Source organism: Blennius ocellaris (assembly GCF_963422515.1).
Source record: "Blennius ocellaris genome assembly, chromosome: 14".
In the NCBI taxonomy this organism is placed as follows: Eukaryota; Metazoa; Chordata; class Actinopteri; order Blenniiformes; family Blenniidae; genus Blennius; species Blennius ocellaris.
The window spans coordinates 1453720-1468651 of record NC_137663.1 but is presented as its reverse complement, the minus strand read 5'-3'; the positions used below and the strand labels follow the sequence as shown (position 1 = coordinate 1468651).

Here is a 14932-nt window from a genome sequence, read left to right as displayed (position 1 = left end):
TGTTAAGTCCGCCCACGGGGCACCATGATGTTGGGATTTATGGTTGGTTATTAGCATTAAAATTACTGTAAGTAATAGATTACTGAAAGTGATAAATCACTGGAAGTTATTTATGAAAGATTTTACTAATTAATTAGGCAAATGGTCATTTACTCATTAACGACTCCTAAAGTAATTGAGTGATTGCTTAAAAGTTAATAAATGATCAAAAATGATTTATTAATAACAAATTCTTAATTTTAATATTGGTAATTTGTCAATTAATAATAAAATTGGGGTACCACCAGCTAAACTGGAAATAGCTAATACCAAAATATCAGTCTCGTTTAGTTAATATTTCTGTGTAAATATAACAATCTTAAATAAAAGGGAATGTGTGAGACAGACTGCTACAAACCACTGAATTGTCAACAATAAATACACAATAATTACCAAGAATCAATCAATTCAGCTAGCAGGTATTTATTATACAAAAATGCATTAATTCAGAAATTATTCAGAAATAATTTCATAAACCAATACATTCAAGTAGCAAACGTCATCGAATACAGAGCTCTAATCTACTAAACAGCAAACGCTATTACAAAGAAAGAGTGTGTGTGTGTGTGTGTGTGTGTGTGTGTGTGTGTGTGTGTGTGTGTGTGTGTGTGTGTGTGTGTGTGTGTGTGTGTGTGTGTGTGTGTGTGTTGGGAGTCTGAGTGGGGATGTAATGACCAGGAGTGTCCACCAGGTGGCAGCGGACCCTGGACGGTAAGTGCGAGTGGGTGTAATGATCTCGAACGGACACTGTGATCTCGCTGATCCCTGTCTACACACTGTGATCTCCCTGATGTCAGTCTACACACTGTGATCTCCTTGATACCAGTCTACACACTGTGATCTCCCTGATACCTGTCTACACACACTTTGGATATGCATACCAGTCCAAACATTCTGGCAAAAGATCTGTGAAGACTTTGCCTGTTACGTGATCTCACAGAAATTAAGAGAGAGAAAAATGAGTCCCACTTGCTCCTGGTTTCCCAAAGCATAGCAAAAAAGGCTCATGAACTGGAAATCCAAAAGTAATCTGAATATAAAGTCATACACAAACTTACTTCTAGATCACATCACATTGGAGAGAATGTCTGCTTGTAGGAAAAATCATTTGGCACAATTTGAGTCAACATGGTTCCCAATAAACAAAAACACCATGTAGCCCTGAGGGGGGCAGTGGCTCCGCCCTGGGGCACTTGGGGTTGACAGTGGCTGGGGCATTATTGCTTGGGTGGTTGGTAGCCCTGTGGTGTGGTGGGTGGGTATCCTCGGGGGGCTTGGCCTGGGTAGTGGCAAGGGAGCGTGTGGGGGGGTCTGCTCTGGGCCGGGTGTGGTCCCGCAGGGGTTGGGTGTGGGTGCTGGGTGTCGGGCCCCAGCTGGCCATCTGGTCAGGATGGGCGGGCGTGGGGCTTCGGGGCCCTGGAGGCTGGGTGCCTTCTCCTTTCTGGTAGGGGGGCCCACTGCAGCGTCGGTGGTGGGGGTGGCAACTGCAGCGATGTTGGGATGGAGGGCCCACCCTATGCTCCCCTCCACCCATTGTGGTGGGCTGGCCCCTGCTGCCGTGCTCTGCTATAATTTTTTCAACTGTCAAACTCATGTACTCATGTACACGGGGCGACCGTGGCTCAGGTGGTAGAGTGGTCGTCTTTCGGAGTGAGAGGTCGGAGGTTCGATCCCAGTCTACACTGGTCTATGAGTCGAAGTGTCCTTGGGCAAGACACTGAACCCTAAATTGCTCCCAGTGGTCGACTAGCGCCTTGCATGGCAGCTCTGTCCCATTGGTGTGTGAATGTGAGCGTGAATGGGTGAATGACTGATATGTGAAGCGCTTTGGGACTACACTCAGTGTGGTTAGAAGGCGCTATATAAATCTAGACCATTTACCATTTACCATTTTACTTCTGTATTTGTAGTTGCTCCTTTGCTAATTTATGTACCTGCTCAAAAATCATGTTAATATCTAGACAGAGCTGCTCAGGTTTGTTTGTTCTAACAATGGTTGGTGAGTGTTTGGATCGATGTGATAACGGTAAATAATATATATAACAAAAACAAGGGTATTGTCTGCCCACCCCCCCAATCCTCTCTCTCTCTCTCTCTCTCTCTCTCTCTCTCTCTCTCTCTGAGCATTCCCACCCGGTTGTGTACAGCAGCCATGCCAACTTCTAATAAAGGCAGTGTTGGGCCCAGAATCCATGCTCCTTCAAGTAGTTCTCCCCCAAGAGAACGAGTTGCAGGAACAATGGGAAGCTAATAAAACAGCATGGGGGGAGGACAGCGACCAAAGCGGTGCAAGTGCCAGGTTGGAAAAGCCCTGTCATTGGTCGAGCCCGACCTGGACACAGCAGGTGTCCGAAATGCAACTTGGTCAAACTGCCTCCCAATCAACTGACCCCCGCTTCTCAAACCTGCTCTCCTAGCAGAGAGCACATCTCTGCCTCACCAGGAAGACCAAGAGAGCACAAAGTGGACCACAAGAACCAAACCAAGGTTCAGCCTGCTGGCGAGCAGAACACACCCTTTGAACTATCCTTACAGAAGCCCAGCCCATGGGCAGTGCTGTACCACACAATGCAACGGAACCGTAAGAGAGCTTTTGTCTGGGCAGCGCTGCCACACTAGCCTGAAGCTAACCTGCAATTGTTTCATGTGCCGCTGATAAGCATCTGTTGTGTATGCGCGTTCAGGCGCACATTGCAAGTTTAGGACTTAGGTTTTCCACCTCAGAACAGGAATTCCAGTGAGCCTCCGGCCCACTGGATGCCTGTGTGGAGAGCCAAGTCACAAAACTGAGCCTCACCAGAACTTTCTTCCTCTTTTCCTCCTCTCTCTCCTTCATTAACCCCTTGTGCGCGTGTGCCCCCCGCGTGTATTCCGCCGCCGCGTGTTAACTGTTCGAGATAAGCTCTCCCTCCATAGCCACATTTGGCATCCGAACTGCTAACTTGTGCCGCTTGTGCCGCTGTGATACAGCCGTGATGCATGTCTCAACATCCTCCGGCATTGCAGTAATGATTCTACCCTGGTGAGACCGCTTGCTCCGAGTGTTCCACGTGCATGCGCGCGACGGACGTCTTGTTTATCTGGTCACTGAGCAACCGTTGTGCTCCCAGAAAGAGCAAGTCAAACGCCTCTAGTGGCTGCGTGGGTCATCGCAATCTTTCTTTACGCCCACCTGGTGGTCGCAATGAGTCATTGCACTCTCCCTCCACGTGGAGCTGTACGCCCCCAGTGGTTATCATGGTCACCGCCCCAAACCATATGCCTGCCTCCCTCTGGCATCCATTCAACATCATGACATCCACTCACACTTGTTGCTTGATTGTGTTGATTTCTCTGATGATTTCCAAATTATTTATGAATTAATAAATTTTTGTTAACCCTCTGGGGCCGATTGACGCTCTGCAGCGTCAAAATCACATGACCGTTTGAAAAGGCAGTAGCGTCACAGCACAGCGTCATCTGGTCCAGTGTTTCAATCCGTGTCGAAAGTGCAGATATAAAACTACAAGCTCGTTTTTAAATGATGTTGATAGCCGGAGATATGAGGAAAACTGTGTCCGTGTTTTTCCGCGACATTTTAGTGCGTCAGGTGCAGAAGACCGGTCAGGAGTGAAAGTGAAAGTAACTGAGCAGCAAAAAAAAACAACACTTGTAATGTTCCAGTATACCTTTCACTCATTGGTTGAGAAGAAGAGCCCATGTCCAATCAAATGAATTTTATAGTCAATAAATCTATGTTTTTACCACCCGAATTTGTAATTTTATGGTGTTTTTAGATCCACTGTTTTAATACAGTATGCCAAAGTGATGAAAATACTTCAGAAATGCATTTATGAGGTTGTCCTGAACAAAATGACACCAAAAAAGGCAAGGTTTAAGAATTTTATATCTGAGATATAAAGGAAAAATCAATTGTAGTGAAAAACGGCACAAAATGCTTCAGGCCCCAGAGGGTTAATAAACGCCTGTTAGCTGAATTGATCGATTCTTCGTAATTATTGTGTTGTGGAGGCGGAGAATGAGGAGACGGACGAAGGAGTCGAGTTGCTTTTCCTTTATTTTCTCCAACCGTCTGACAGTTCACCTGTCAGATACCCAACCCCCAGTGTCACCGCACTTCCCCTTATAAACACCTCCCACTATCAACACCACACCACGTGACCGACACACCCACTCCATTCTGGTTGGGAGAACCTCCCCCTCAGGTGCACACCACACAGGCCCCCCCCCGAACAATCAGAATGGTACTACAAGTTTTACAAAAAACATTTTTTTTTTTTTAGTCCCACTTGGGTGGTCTGCACAGCCGACCATATCGGCTGCGTTGCACCACCACAGGAGGAGGTGCAGGTACCGGCACTGGGGTCACTGCAGGTGCAGGCGCTGTGGCAGGTGCAGGCGCTGTGGCAGCTGACGACTTGGGGGGGTGCCCACGTCTTGGGGGTTGTGCCACCTCCACCGGCTGCTCCGGCATGGTGTGGGCCGGCTTCAGGCGGTCCAGTGAAACCCGGACCCGTTTACCCCCCATGTCCACCACAAAGTTCTTTGTCCCTGCCTCCAGGACATGAAAGGGGCAGTCGTATGGCGGCTGAAGTGGGGAACGGTGAGCGTCATGCCTGATAAAGACATATTTGGCTGTCATCAGGTTTTTTGGGACGTATGACCGGGGAAGGCAGTGATGAACTGGGACCGGGTCGAAGGTGTGGACTGCCCCGTTGAACCTTGGTCGTCCTGCTGTGACCCCCTGGGATTCCGATGGCTGTGGCAGGAACTCCCCGGGGACCCGTAGTGGCTGCCCCAACACCAGCTCCGCAGATGATGACTGGAGATCTTCCTTCGGAGCCGAACGCAGGCCCAACATGACCCATGGCAGTCGGTCAGCCCAGTTGCTGTCTGTGAGAGTGGCTCGGAGCGCGGCCTTCATTGTGCGATGGAAACGCTCACACAGTCCATTGGCCTGTGGGTTGAATGCCGTTGTCCGATGCAGCTGCACTCCCAGGCCTTTAGCCACCTCTGTCCACAGCTCGGAGGTGAACTGGGAGCCTCTGTCCGAAGTGACGTCCAATGGCGTGCCGAACCGTGCCACCCAGGTGGCTATGAAAGCACGAGCCACCTCTGCTGACGTCATTGAAGCCAGCGGGACCACCTCTGGCCACCTGGTGGTCCTGTCCACCATGGTGAGGAGGTGAGTAAAGCCTTGGGAGGGAGGCAGCGGACCCACCAAGTCCAGATGCACATGGTCAAACCTTCTTTCCGGGACCAGGAACGGCTCTAGGGGGGCTTTGGTGTGACGCTGTACCTTGGACCGCTGGCACGCCACACAGGAGGCTGCCCAGCTCCTGACGTCCTTCTTGAGGCCCGGCCAGACAAACTTTGCCCCCACCAGCTTCACCGATGCTCTCACGCCTGGATGCGATAGGGCATGAACAGCATCAAAAACCTGCCGTCTCCAGCCAGCAGGTACCATGGGGCGGGGCCGACCTGTAGACACATCGCAGAGGAGTGTGGCACCATCGTCGTGGAACCGCAAATCCTGCAGCTGTAGACCTGTGGCGGCTGTCCTGAAGGCCTGGATGTCAGAGTCTGCCTGCTGGTCGCTGGCCATGGCAGTGTAGTCCACCCCAAGGTGCACAGAGTCCACGTGTGCCCGAGAGAGGCAGTCGGCCACAGCATTGCTTTTTCCAGCCACGTGCTGAATGTCTGTGGTGAACTCTGAAATGGCGGAAAGGTGGCGCTGCTGCCGCCCAGACCATGGCTCCGAGGTCTTGGACATGGCGAAGGTGAGGGGCTTGTGGTCCACAAAGGCAGTAAACCGCCAACCTTCCAACAGGAACCTAAAATGGCGGACAGCGAGGAAAAGAGCCAAAAGTTCTCTGTCAAATGTGCTGTACTTCCTCTCGTTGTCGCGCAGTTGTTTGCTGAAAAACGCCAGAGGCTGCCAGGCTCCAGCCACACATTGTTCACATACTGCCCCCACTGCGTAGTCCGAGGCATCGGTGGTGAGCGCTACCGGTGCCGTGGGAGATGGGTGGGCCAGCATAGCGGTGTTGGAGAGCGCAGCCTTGGCCTTTTCGAAAGCCAGGATCCTCTCTGCGGACCAGTTCACGTCCTGCTTGGCCTTTCCGCCCCTCAGGGCTTCATAAAGAGGCCGCATCAGCTGAGCTGCATGTCTGATGAAGCGGTTGTAAAAGTTCACCATGCCCAGGAACTCTTGCAGTGCCCTGATGGTCTTTGGGCGCGGAAAAGCAGTGATTGCTTTCACCTTAGCCGGTAAGGGCACCACTCCCAGTGCTGACACATGGTGGCCCAGAAACTCAATCTCTGAGAGTCCAAAACAACACTTAGCTGGGTTCACCATCAGTCCATGCTCCTGCAGTCTTTCAAAAAGCTGACGCAGGTGTAGCAGGTGCTCCGCAGGTGAGGCGCTGGCCACCAGGATGTCATCCAGGTAGATGAAGAGGAAAGGTAAGCCCCTTAAGACGGAGTCCATCAAGCGCTGGAAAGTTTGTGCTGCACCTTTCAGACCAAATGGCATCCGCAGAAACTCAAATAGTCCAAAAGGTGTGATCACTGCAGTTTTGGCTACATCCTGCGGGTGGACTGGCACCTGGTGGTAGCCTCTCACCAGATCCACCTTGGAAAATATTACCTTCCCTGCCAGGTGGACAGAAAAGTCTTGGATGTGCGGAACAGGGTACCGATCATGTGCCGTGACCGTATTAAGGCGTCGAAAATCCCCACAAGGCCTCCAACTCCCATCAGATTTTGGGACCATATGCAATGGGGATGCCCACGGGCTGTCAGAGCGTCGCACGATACCCAGTCTCTCCATAGTGGCAAACTCCTCCTTAGCAATCGCCAGCTTTGCCGCATCCAGTCGGCGGGGGCGAGCAAACACCGGCGGCCCAGCCGTGGGGATATAATGTTCCACTCCGTGTTTGACTATGGCGGCTGAAAACGTGGGGACTGTCAGTTCAGGAAACTCTGCCAGGAGCCGCTGGTACACATCCCCCGAAGCCAAGATATTAGCGAGGGACACCACCTCTCCTTTCCCCAAAGTGCAGGAGAAGGAGGAGAATGAGACGGCGTCCACCAGGCGGCGATTCACCATGTCCACTAAGAGTCCATGCGCACACAAAAAATCTGCTCCCAGGATGGGCACGGACACAGCAGCCATCACAAAATCCCATCCGAACTGACGGCCATTAAAACACACATTCACGAACCTGGTGCCAAATGTGCGGATGGAAGTCCCGTTCACAGCATCCAGAGGCGGCCCTTTACCGCCGCTCTCGACGTCGGTGAAGGAGGCGGGAATGATGCTCCGCTGGGCCCCGGTATCCACGAGGAAGCGCCTCCCGGATACAGTGTCTTTAATGAAGAGCAGCGTTCCGATATCCCCGGCGCTCATGGCTGCTAACGAGTGCCGGGTCTGGCGTTTCCCTGCACAGAGAAGGAGCAGGGCGGCGTGCAGCGCTTGGCTCTGCTCCCGAACTGCCGGTGAAAAAAACACAGCTGGTTGTCATTCTTGCGCCGATCCGTAATCGTCCCGACCGCAAACTGCGCTTCCTCCTCCGGCCGGTGTTCAGGGGGCTCCGGCAGGACTGCATGCACCCCGTACTGCCGTGATGCGAGCAGGAGCTTGTCTGCCTCTTCCGCCAGCCCCCGATAGTCCTTTGTGTGCACGAGTGGAGAACTCGCCAGTGCCGTGCGGACCGGAGCTGGGAGTTGACGCAGAAACAGGTGGATAAACAGGAACTCCGCGTCCAGCGATCCCCGCAGCGCCAACATGTTCTCCATCAGCTCCGTTGGTTTACTGTCTCCCAAGCCGTTGAGAGACAGGAGACGCTCGGCTCTCTCGGCGTCGGAAATCTGGAACAGCCGCAGGAGCAGAGTCTTGAGGGCGGCGTACTTTCCTTGCGCCGGCGGGTCCCGGAGCAGCCCCATCACTCGGCGGGTGGTGGAAGAGTCCAGAGCTGCCACGACGTGGTAATACTTGGTGTCGTCGGCCGTGACTCCCCGGAGGTGGAACTGTGCCTCGATGTGCTGGAACCATGGTTCCGGATGATGTGGCCAAAACTCCGGTAATTTTACCGCTGCGGCGTACACCACGGGCGCACCGGCCGCCGCGCCGCCGGGGATTGCACTGCTGCTGGCTCCGGTTGACATGTTCGTTTGTCAGGGTCACCAATGTGGAGGCGGAGAATGAGGAGACGGACGAAGGAGTCGAGTTGCTTTTCCTTTATTTTCTCCAACCGTCTGACAGTTCACCTGTCAGATACCCAACCCCCAGTGTCACCGCACTTCCCCTTATAAACACCTCCCACTATCAACACCACACCACGTGACCGACACACCCACTCCATTCTGGTTGGGAGAACCTCCCCCTCAGGTGCACACCACAGTGTATTTATTGTTTCAATTCATTGGTTTGTAACAGCCTGTTATCTCACACCTTTACTGTTATTTAAGATTGTTATATTTTGCACAGGAATATTAACTAACTTAAATAACATTTTTATAAACAAGACTGATATTTTGGTATTAGCATTTTCCAGTTTAGCTGGTGGTGCCCCACTTTCATTATTATTTGATAAATGACCAATTTATTAAAATGTCAAATTTTTCATAAATACATTATTTTTGATAATTTATTCACGTTTAAGTAATTGCTCAATTACTTTAGGAGTTGTTAATTAGTAAATGACCATTTACTTCCATTAATAATTAATATTTTTCATAAATTACTTCCAGTGGTTTATTACTTTTAGTAATCTATTACATCCAGTAATCTTAACGCTAATAACAACTATAAATCCCAACAGCAGCAACAGGGGGAGACTCCAAGTCTCTTCCTATTGCAAGAGCAAATCTGTTCTGACACCAGAAGGCTCTCAATCACATGATATTGTTTGCCTCAGCTGCAAACGGGACAAAAATGTTATCACAAACTTAAATCCGAAGCAGAAGGTTTGTCAAGAAGAGGTAGACTGACTGTGGGAAGTCCGAAGGAGGAACCTCAAGGCAACTCTCATCTGTCCTCTGCTGTCTGTTAGATGTGACGGGGGCATTTGTCCTGAGACCTGAAGGTGGAAGCTGAAGTCAGTAAAAGGAGACAACTGTGACAGGATCATTTGACACACACAGAAAAGAAACCTTTACCCGGGATTTCAGTGAGTAGTCATTAATCTGAGTGTTACTGAAGTCCCACTTTGACAGATCAAGCTCCACCTCTCCCAGGAAGCTGTTCCGACCAAACATATCATTGTGCCACACAGAGACACTCAAAGCTTGCGTTTTCAGCACCTCCATCAAGACTCTAAACTGTGAACAGCAGAAGAGGAAATAAAAAGAAACAATCAAAGCAAATACCATGTTTCATTTATAAATGGATCAAATAAATAAATAGATGAAAGAAAGAAAGAAAGAAACATCAATCGCTCAACTATTTCTATAGCACTTTTTTATACAATCAATGTAAATACAAAGTGCTTAACATGCTTTAAAAAAAAGTGTAAAGATACAATTTATAATTAAAAAAAACAAATGAACATAATCACGCAGAAACACACACACGCAGAAACACACACACACACACACACACACACACACACACACCAGTGGTATGAAGACATGGCAGGGCACTGAGGGCTAAAGTGAGGAAAGGGCCACATTTCGGGTCCATCAACACATGGGGTGGCACAGCTTCTAACCACAGGGGGCGCTGCCTCACAAATCCCCCAGCCTGGGCAAAATCCCACAACATATGAAGGGGACCAACCAGGTGCCCGGGACGAAGAAACCCACGGTGCCGTCCCAACAGTGGGAGATCTGGCCACCACCAGTGTAGCGACCCCTAAGAGGAACCACTGGAGATAGAACATTCAGTTAAGAACCTAATAAAAGGAGATAAATAAATAGATAATACTGTTGGGATCTCACAAGACCACAGAAAGTTTGTTCATTTCTAGGGAAAGAAAACTTTTCATTTGTCATGATACACAGTCATGACATATGAATTCGGACCCTGGAATGTGATTGACCATCACACCCAGTGGGGTAGACTTTTTGCCATGGTAGACCCATGTAAATCCTCCCCCGCTTTCTCCTCAAAAGACACTTCCCCCCCATGCACTCAGCCAGTCACCGATTGGTTGAGGCTCTCAGGATTTCGCACCTTCAAATCCCCCAACCTTCACCAAAAGCCTTTGGAAGAGACTTCGCAAGAGTCTTCCCCCGAGTCTTCCCCAGTGAACACCAGGGAGGAGCTGCGTCTGGACAGTTCCTCATCTCAAAAGGTTTCTGCTCCTGTTCTTCAATGGAGGAAGTGGGTTGCTGGAGGCAGCTCACCCAGCGTTAGCATACAGCTAACACCAGAGACCTGCAACCAGGAGCCTCCTCAACTCCTCTGCTGACCCGACCACGAGGGTCAGACCTTCCCCTGAGCCAGAGACCAGCACCCAACATCTGCTTTCTCATCAACCAGGGAAAACCAACCAGTTTCTCCAGCATGGGACTGGGGAAACGACACCTCACATAATTTCTTTGTGTTTTCCTCAACAAGCAGGAAAACCATCACAGACCTGTAGGGATTTCTTACCTCATTAAGGATCACTATTCATGTTGTGGTTGGCAATCGATAATGATTATTAATTATCAGAGAGTTATTAATTATGTTATTGAAAATGTAATCTGATCTGTATCAGATACCTCGGAGCACCACCTGTCTTAACAGGAAATGATAGCCAATTCAGTTATATCAGTCTCATAAGATACACTAAACAGTTTTTGAATTAATAGTTACATTAATAGTTAAATTAATTACAATTGACTCTGGCGATGTTCTTCAGGTGGTAAAAATCAGCCTTTGTGACATTTTTGCTGTGTGAGATAAAATCAAGCTCAAAGTCAAAAGTCAAATCCAAGTTTTTAATGGATGAAGATGGGTTCGAATTTAGCAGTTTTAGTAAAAGTTTCTCTCTCTGGCATTCAGGACCTATAACTAAAACTTCTATTTTGTCCTGGTTGAACTGCAGGAAGATTGCTGCTATCGATTACTTAATGTCTAAAATACGGTTAAGAAGGGCATCGATTGGCCTTGTGTCATCAGGAGACACCACCACATACAGCTGTGTGTCATCAGTATAGCTGTGGAAGCTGATGCCATGTCTCCTGTTGACATCTCTTCATGGCAGCATGTATAGATTAAAACGGATTGGGCCGAAAATCGACCCTTGGGGAAACCCATAGCTGATTTCATGGGTTCCTGAGGAACGTGTATCCATGTTTACAAAGAAGCGTTGATCTGTGAGATAAGAACTGAACTACTTAAAAACATTACCAGAGATGCCAACCAGATTCCTGAGTCTATCTAATAAAATGACCTGATCAACAATGTCAAAAGCAGTGCTAAGATCCAATAAAATCAAGACTGTGAGCTGTTTGGAGTCTTGATTGCACCTGATGTCTTTTAAAATCTTTAAAAGGGCTGTCTCCATGCTGTGGTTCTTCCTAAAACCAGACTGATGCATCTCTAAAATGTTATTTGTGAGTAAAAACAATTTTTCAAAAATTTTGCTTAAAAATGGTAATGGTAAGTTTGATACAGGATGGTAGTTTTTATGAGCCTTGGGGTCTAGACTGCTCTTCTTCAGAAGGGACCTCACCACGGCCGTTTTAAAGGCGGTGGGGAAAGCACCCGTCTGAAGGGAGCAGTTGACGATGTTTAAAAGCTGTTCCTCAAAGGACCCATAAAATGACTTAAAAAGTGATGTAGGAATTGGATCTAAAAGGCAGGTTGTTCCTTTAACTTGGCAGAAAACTCAACCACGTTTTCTTGCATCAACCAGGGCAAAACAGTTCAATGATTCCTCCGGAGAAGAAAACAGCCGAGGTTAGTTAAAAGGTAAAGTTTGTAAAGTTAAAAGGCTTGAACTGATGTCATTTATTTTGCTTCTGAGGTGGTAGGCATAATCCTCATAAAAGGAGGTAGTGGGTAATGACTTTTTATTAAAATTGATGTTTGTTATAAGGTCGAACGTGGAGAAGAGGAGTTTGGGGTTATATTTGTTGAGTCTGATGAGCTTTGAGAAGTATGAAGTCCTTGACTGTTTGACTATAGATATAGAGATACTTTTTTTCCTAGCATGCATTGCAGCCCTGGTGTCCTGGGCCCAGTTGTTCAAAACTCGGTTATTTTAACCACTGGTTAAGCCCTAACTGCCGGTTAAATCCTTAAACCGCTGCTAGCTAAATATGCATTGTTTAAAACATGGTTAGTTATCCCATTAGTTAACGTCGCCGTCAAAGTCAACACTGAGTTAACAACAGTGTCTGTCAGCCTTGGGCTGAGTGGCATAAGTGCCACTCAGCCCAAGGCTCCGCCCACTTTCAAGTTTCTGTGCTTCCGTGTTTTGGCTTAAACATTGTGTTTAAGCCAAACACGCAGCGCAGTGTTTTTATCTGTTCTATAAAACAACCATAAAACATAACAAGCTACACTGCTAACAGGATATTAAAGTGTAGCATGTTATTTCAGTTCAAGTTTACGGCCGTTTAAATGTATTTAACAGCTGGTTAAACAATAACCCAGTTTTGAACAACCAGGCCCTGATGAACAACAGCTTAAAACATTAATTGTAATTTCTGTCAGTTAAAGCATCAGATAGTTATTTTAATTCTAAATGGATAGTGTTTGTATGTGAGTGCAGACCTGGATTTATCTCAGATTATAGAAGTTGGTAGAAGAAAACTGCAGAATCTCACCCTGAGGATTTCATTGTAGGTTGGGTTTAATGTCTTCTTTTTAACACTGGTTTTTCTCTTTCCCAGCTTTGTCTTGTCAGGAAGAAGATAGCATTTCACATACCTGGGTCAACACAGCAAAGTCCAGCGTAATTAGAAACCATCTATACTCTCTTACCTTTTTCCATACATGCCATTAATGACAGCTTGTGATGACTGTGTCAGGTTAAAAAAGTACTGACGGGTCAGAGTGGTTTTTCTTCCTGTCGGCTATAGCCAGCCCCCTGCAGAGCACAACAAAGATGTGGAACTCCTCCAATTTCTGGATGTAGTTTAGAGCAAACTGGATACTCCCCTGCACGTCCACATCGAGAAAGTCGCTAGGGTAAATACTGTTTATGCTTCCATTGACCTGAGGAGTAAGAGAAGCATCATATGATACATTGAAGGCTTTGATAAGAGTCGTCAGGTGGTGCTTAAGATATATACTACATGCTTAACATTACCATTATATGAGATATTCCCATTCTGAAAGATTCAGCAAAAAAGCTCTACGTAGACTATAAAAACCCTTCATCAACCCTTCATAACAGTAGAGCACATCAGATCCTCAAAACAATCTTATATAACATATTCTCGTGATGATTAATAAACACAAAGTAAATAAAATGACAAGTTTTTCTTTATTAACTTAATTTGATAAAAATTGGATTTTAGTCTTTTTTTATGTCATAAAATCAAAAAAATATAAACAGAAACAGGAGAGCTTTGTCATGCCCTGCACAGCAGTGTCCACAAAGGGGTGCTATTGCCTTGCTGCGGTTCTTTTCTGCTGCTGTCTTCCAGGTGAGCGTGACCAAGTGGTGCGTTCGAGGAAGCATTGATTCTGGCTGGTTCTAATCAGGGAGTTTGGTGCAGCTGCGGGTGCCAAGTGATGATCATTTGGCTGAAGAACAGCTCAGCTATTTAACTAAACTCCTGACTTCCCCCAATGCTGAATCACTGCTACCATCAGTTATCAGGCATTATATGGGGCAGGCCACGTTTACACACACCTGGGTTTTTACAAAAATGGACATTTCCCCCTCTAACTTGAAAAAGAATGTCTTCATTTACACATACCCACATATAAACCTGGTTCAGAGCTGCTACGAGCAGCCAAACCTGTAGGGGGCAATGTAGCAAGAAGCCCTGAAGCCATGTTGACCAATCAGAATCCTGGAGAAAAAAAACACCACATCACGCATTGTGACGTAAATATACACCTAAACCTTTAGATGCAACCAGAGACATGGATTTTATACAGATATCCACTGTGGCCGGAGTTTTCAGGGATCATCGTTTTTGGTGAGTCGTAGCTTCATTTATGTGTAAATGCGCCCAAAGGCAGAGAAGTATCATTTTTTCATGCCCGGGTATGTGTAAACATGGCCTAAGACTTGAATTCACTCTGCTCTTGTGTAACTCTGGCTTCTCGTCCATCTTTTCAGTGGGAAAGACACGCTCTGCTCTGGCCGTGTAATCACCAGCTCTGTGTCAGCTCCAAGCCTCATCTCCCACCAGCCAGCTGGTAATGCGTTCGTTGCCACCTCATCAGCCCTATGATTGTTCCATTGACCTGCTGCCTGGAGTCAAGCTTCCTCACAGTCTGTTGTATAAACTAACCCGACTGGAACGGGAGGCCTTGGAGAACTACATTTGTGAATCCCTGGCTCCAGGAATCAGCTATCCCTCCTCATCTCCAGTCGGAGCTGGCTTTTTCTTCGTGGGTAAGAAAGATGGTTCCCTCCAACCTTTCATCGATTACCAGGGTCTCAATTACATCACCATTAAGATACATTATCCTCTGTCCACTTTCACAGACAGTGAAAGTGGAGCCAACCAAATTAGATCTCTGGAACAAGTACCATCTAGTGCAGATTCATGAGGGAGATGAATGGAAGATGGCCTTCAACACCCCACGAGGCCACTATGAGTACTTAGTCCTGCCTTTTGGACTCACCAACACCCCAGCCATCTTCCAGAACCTCATGAACGATGTGCTCAGGGACATGATAGACTGTTTGGTCGTCACCTACCTGGATCACATCCTCATCTACTCCCACAACCTGTGGAACACACCTAACAGATCTGCCAAGCCCTGGAAAGG

General features: G+C 47.7%; 1 protein-coding gene across 1 annotated transcript in view; it reads right to left on the bottom strand.

Moving 5' to 3' along the window:
• Positions 1-14932, bottom strand: part of LOC308139130 (synaptotagmin-like protein 2) — a gene marked incomplete at both ends in the record, with an annotated part of 74508 nt that overhangs the window by 40502 nt on the left and 19074 nt on the right. Inside the window, 4 exons of the mRNA XM_080508475.1 lie at positions 9035-9122; positions 9202-9363; positions 12805-12907; positions 13026-13195. Coding sequence (XP_080364601.1) covers positions 9035-9122; positions 9202-9363; positions 12805-12907; positions 13026-13195 — 523 coding nt within the window. The remainder of the gene's footprint in view (positions 1-9034; positions 9123-9201; positions 9364-12804; positions 12908-13025; positions 13196-14932) is intronic.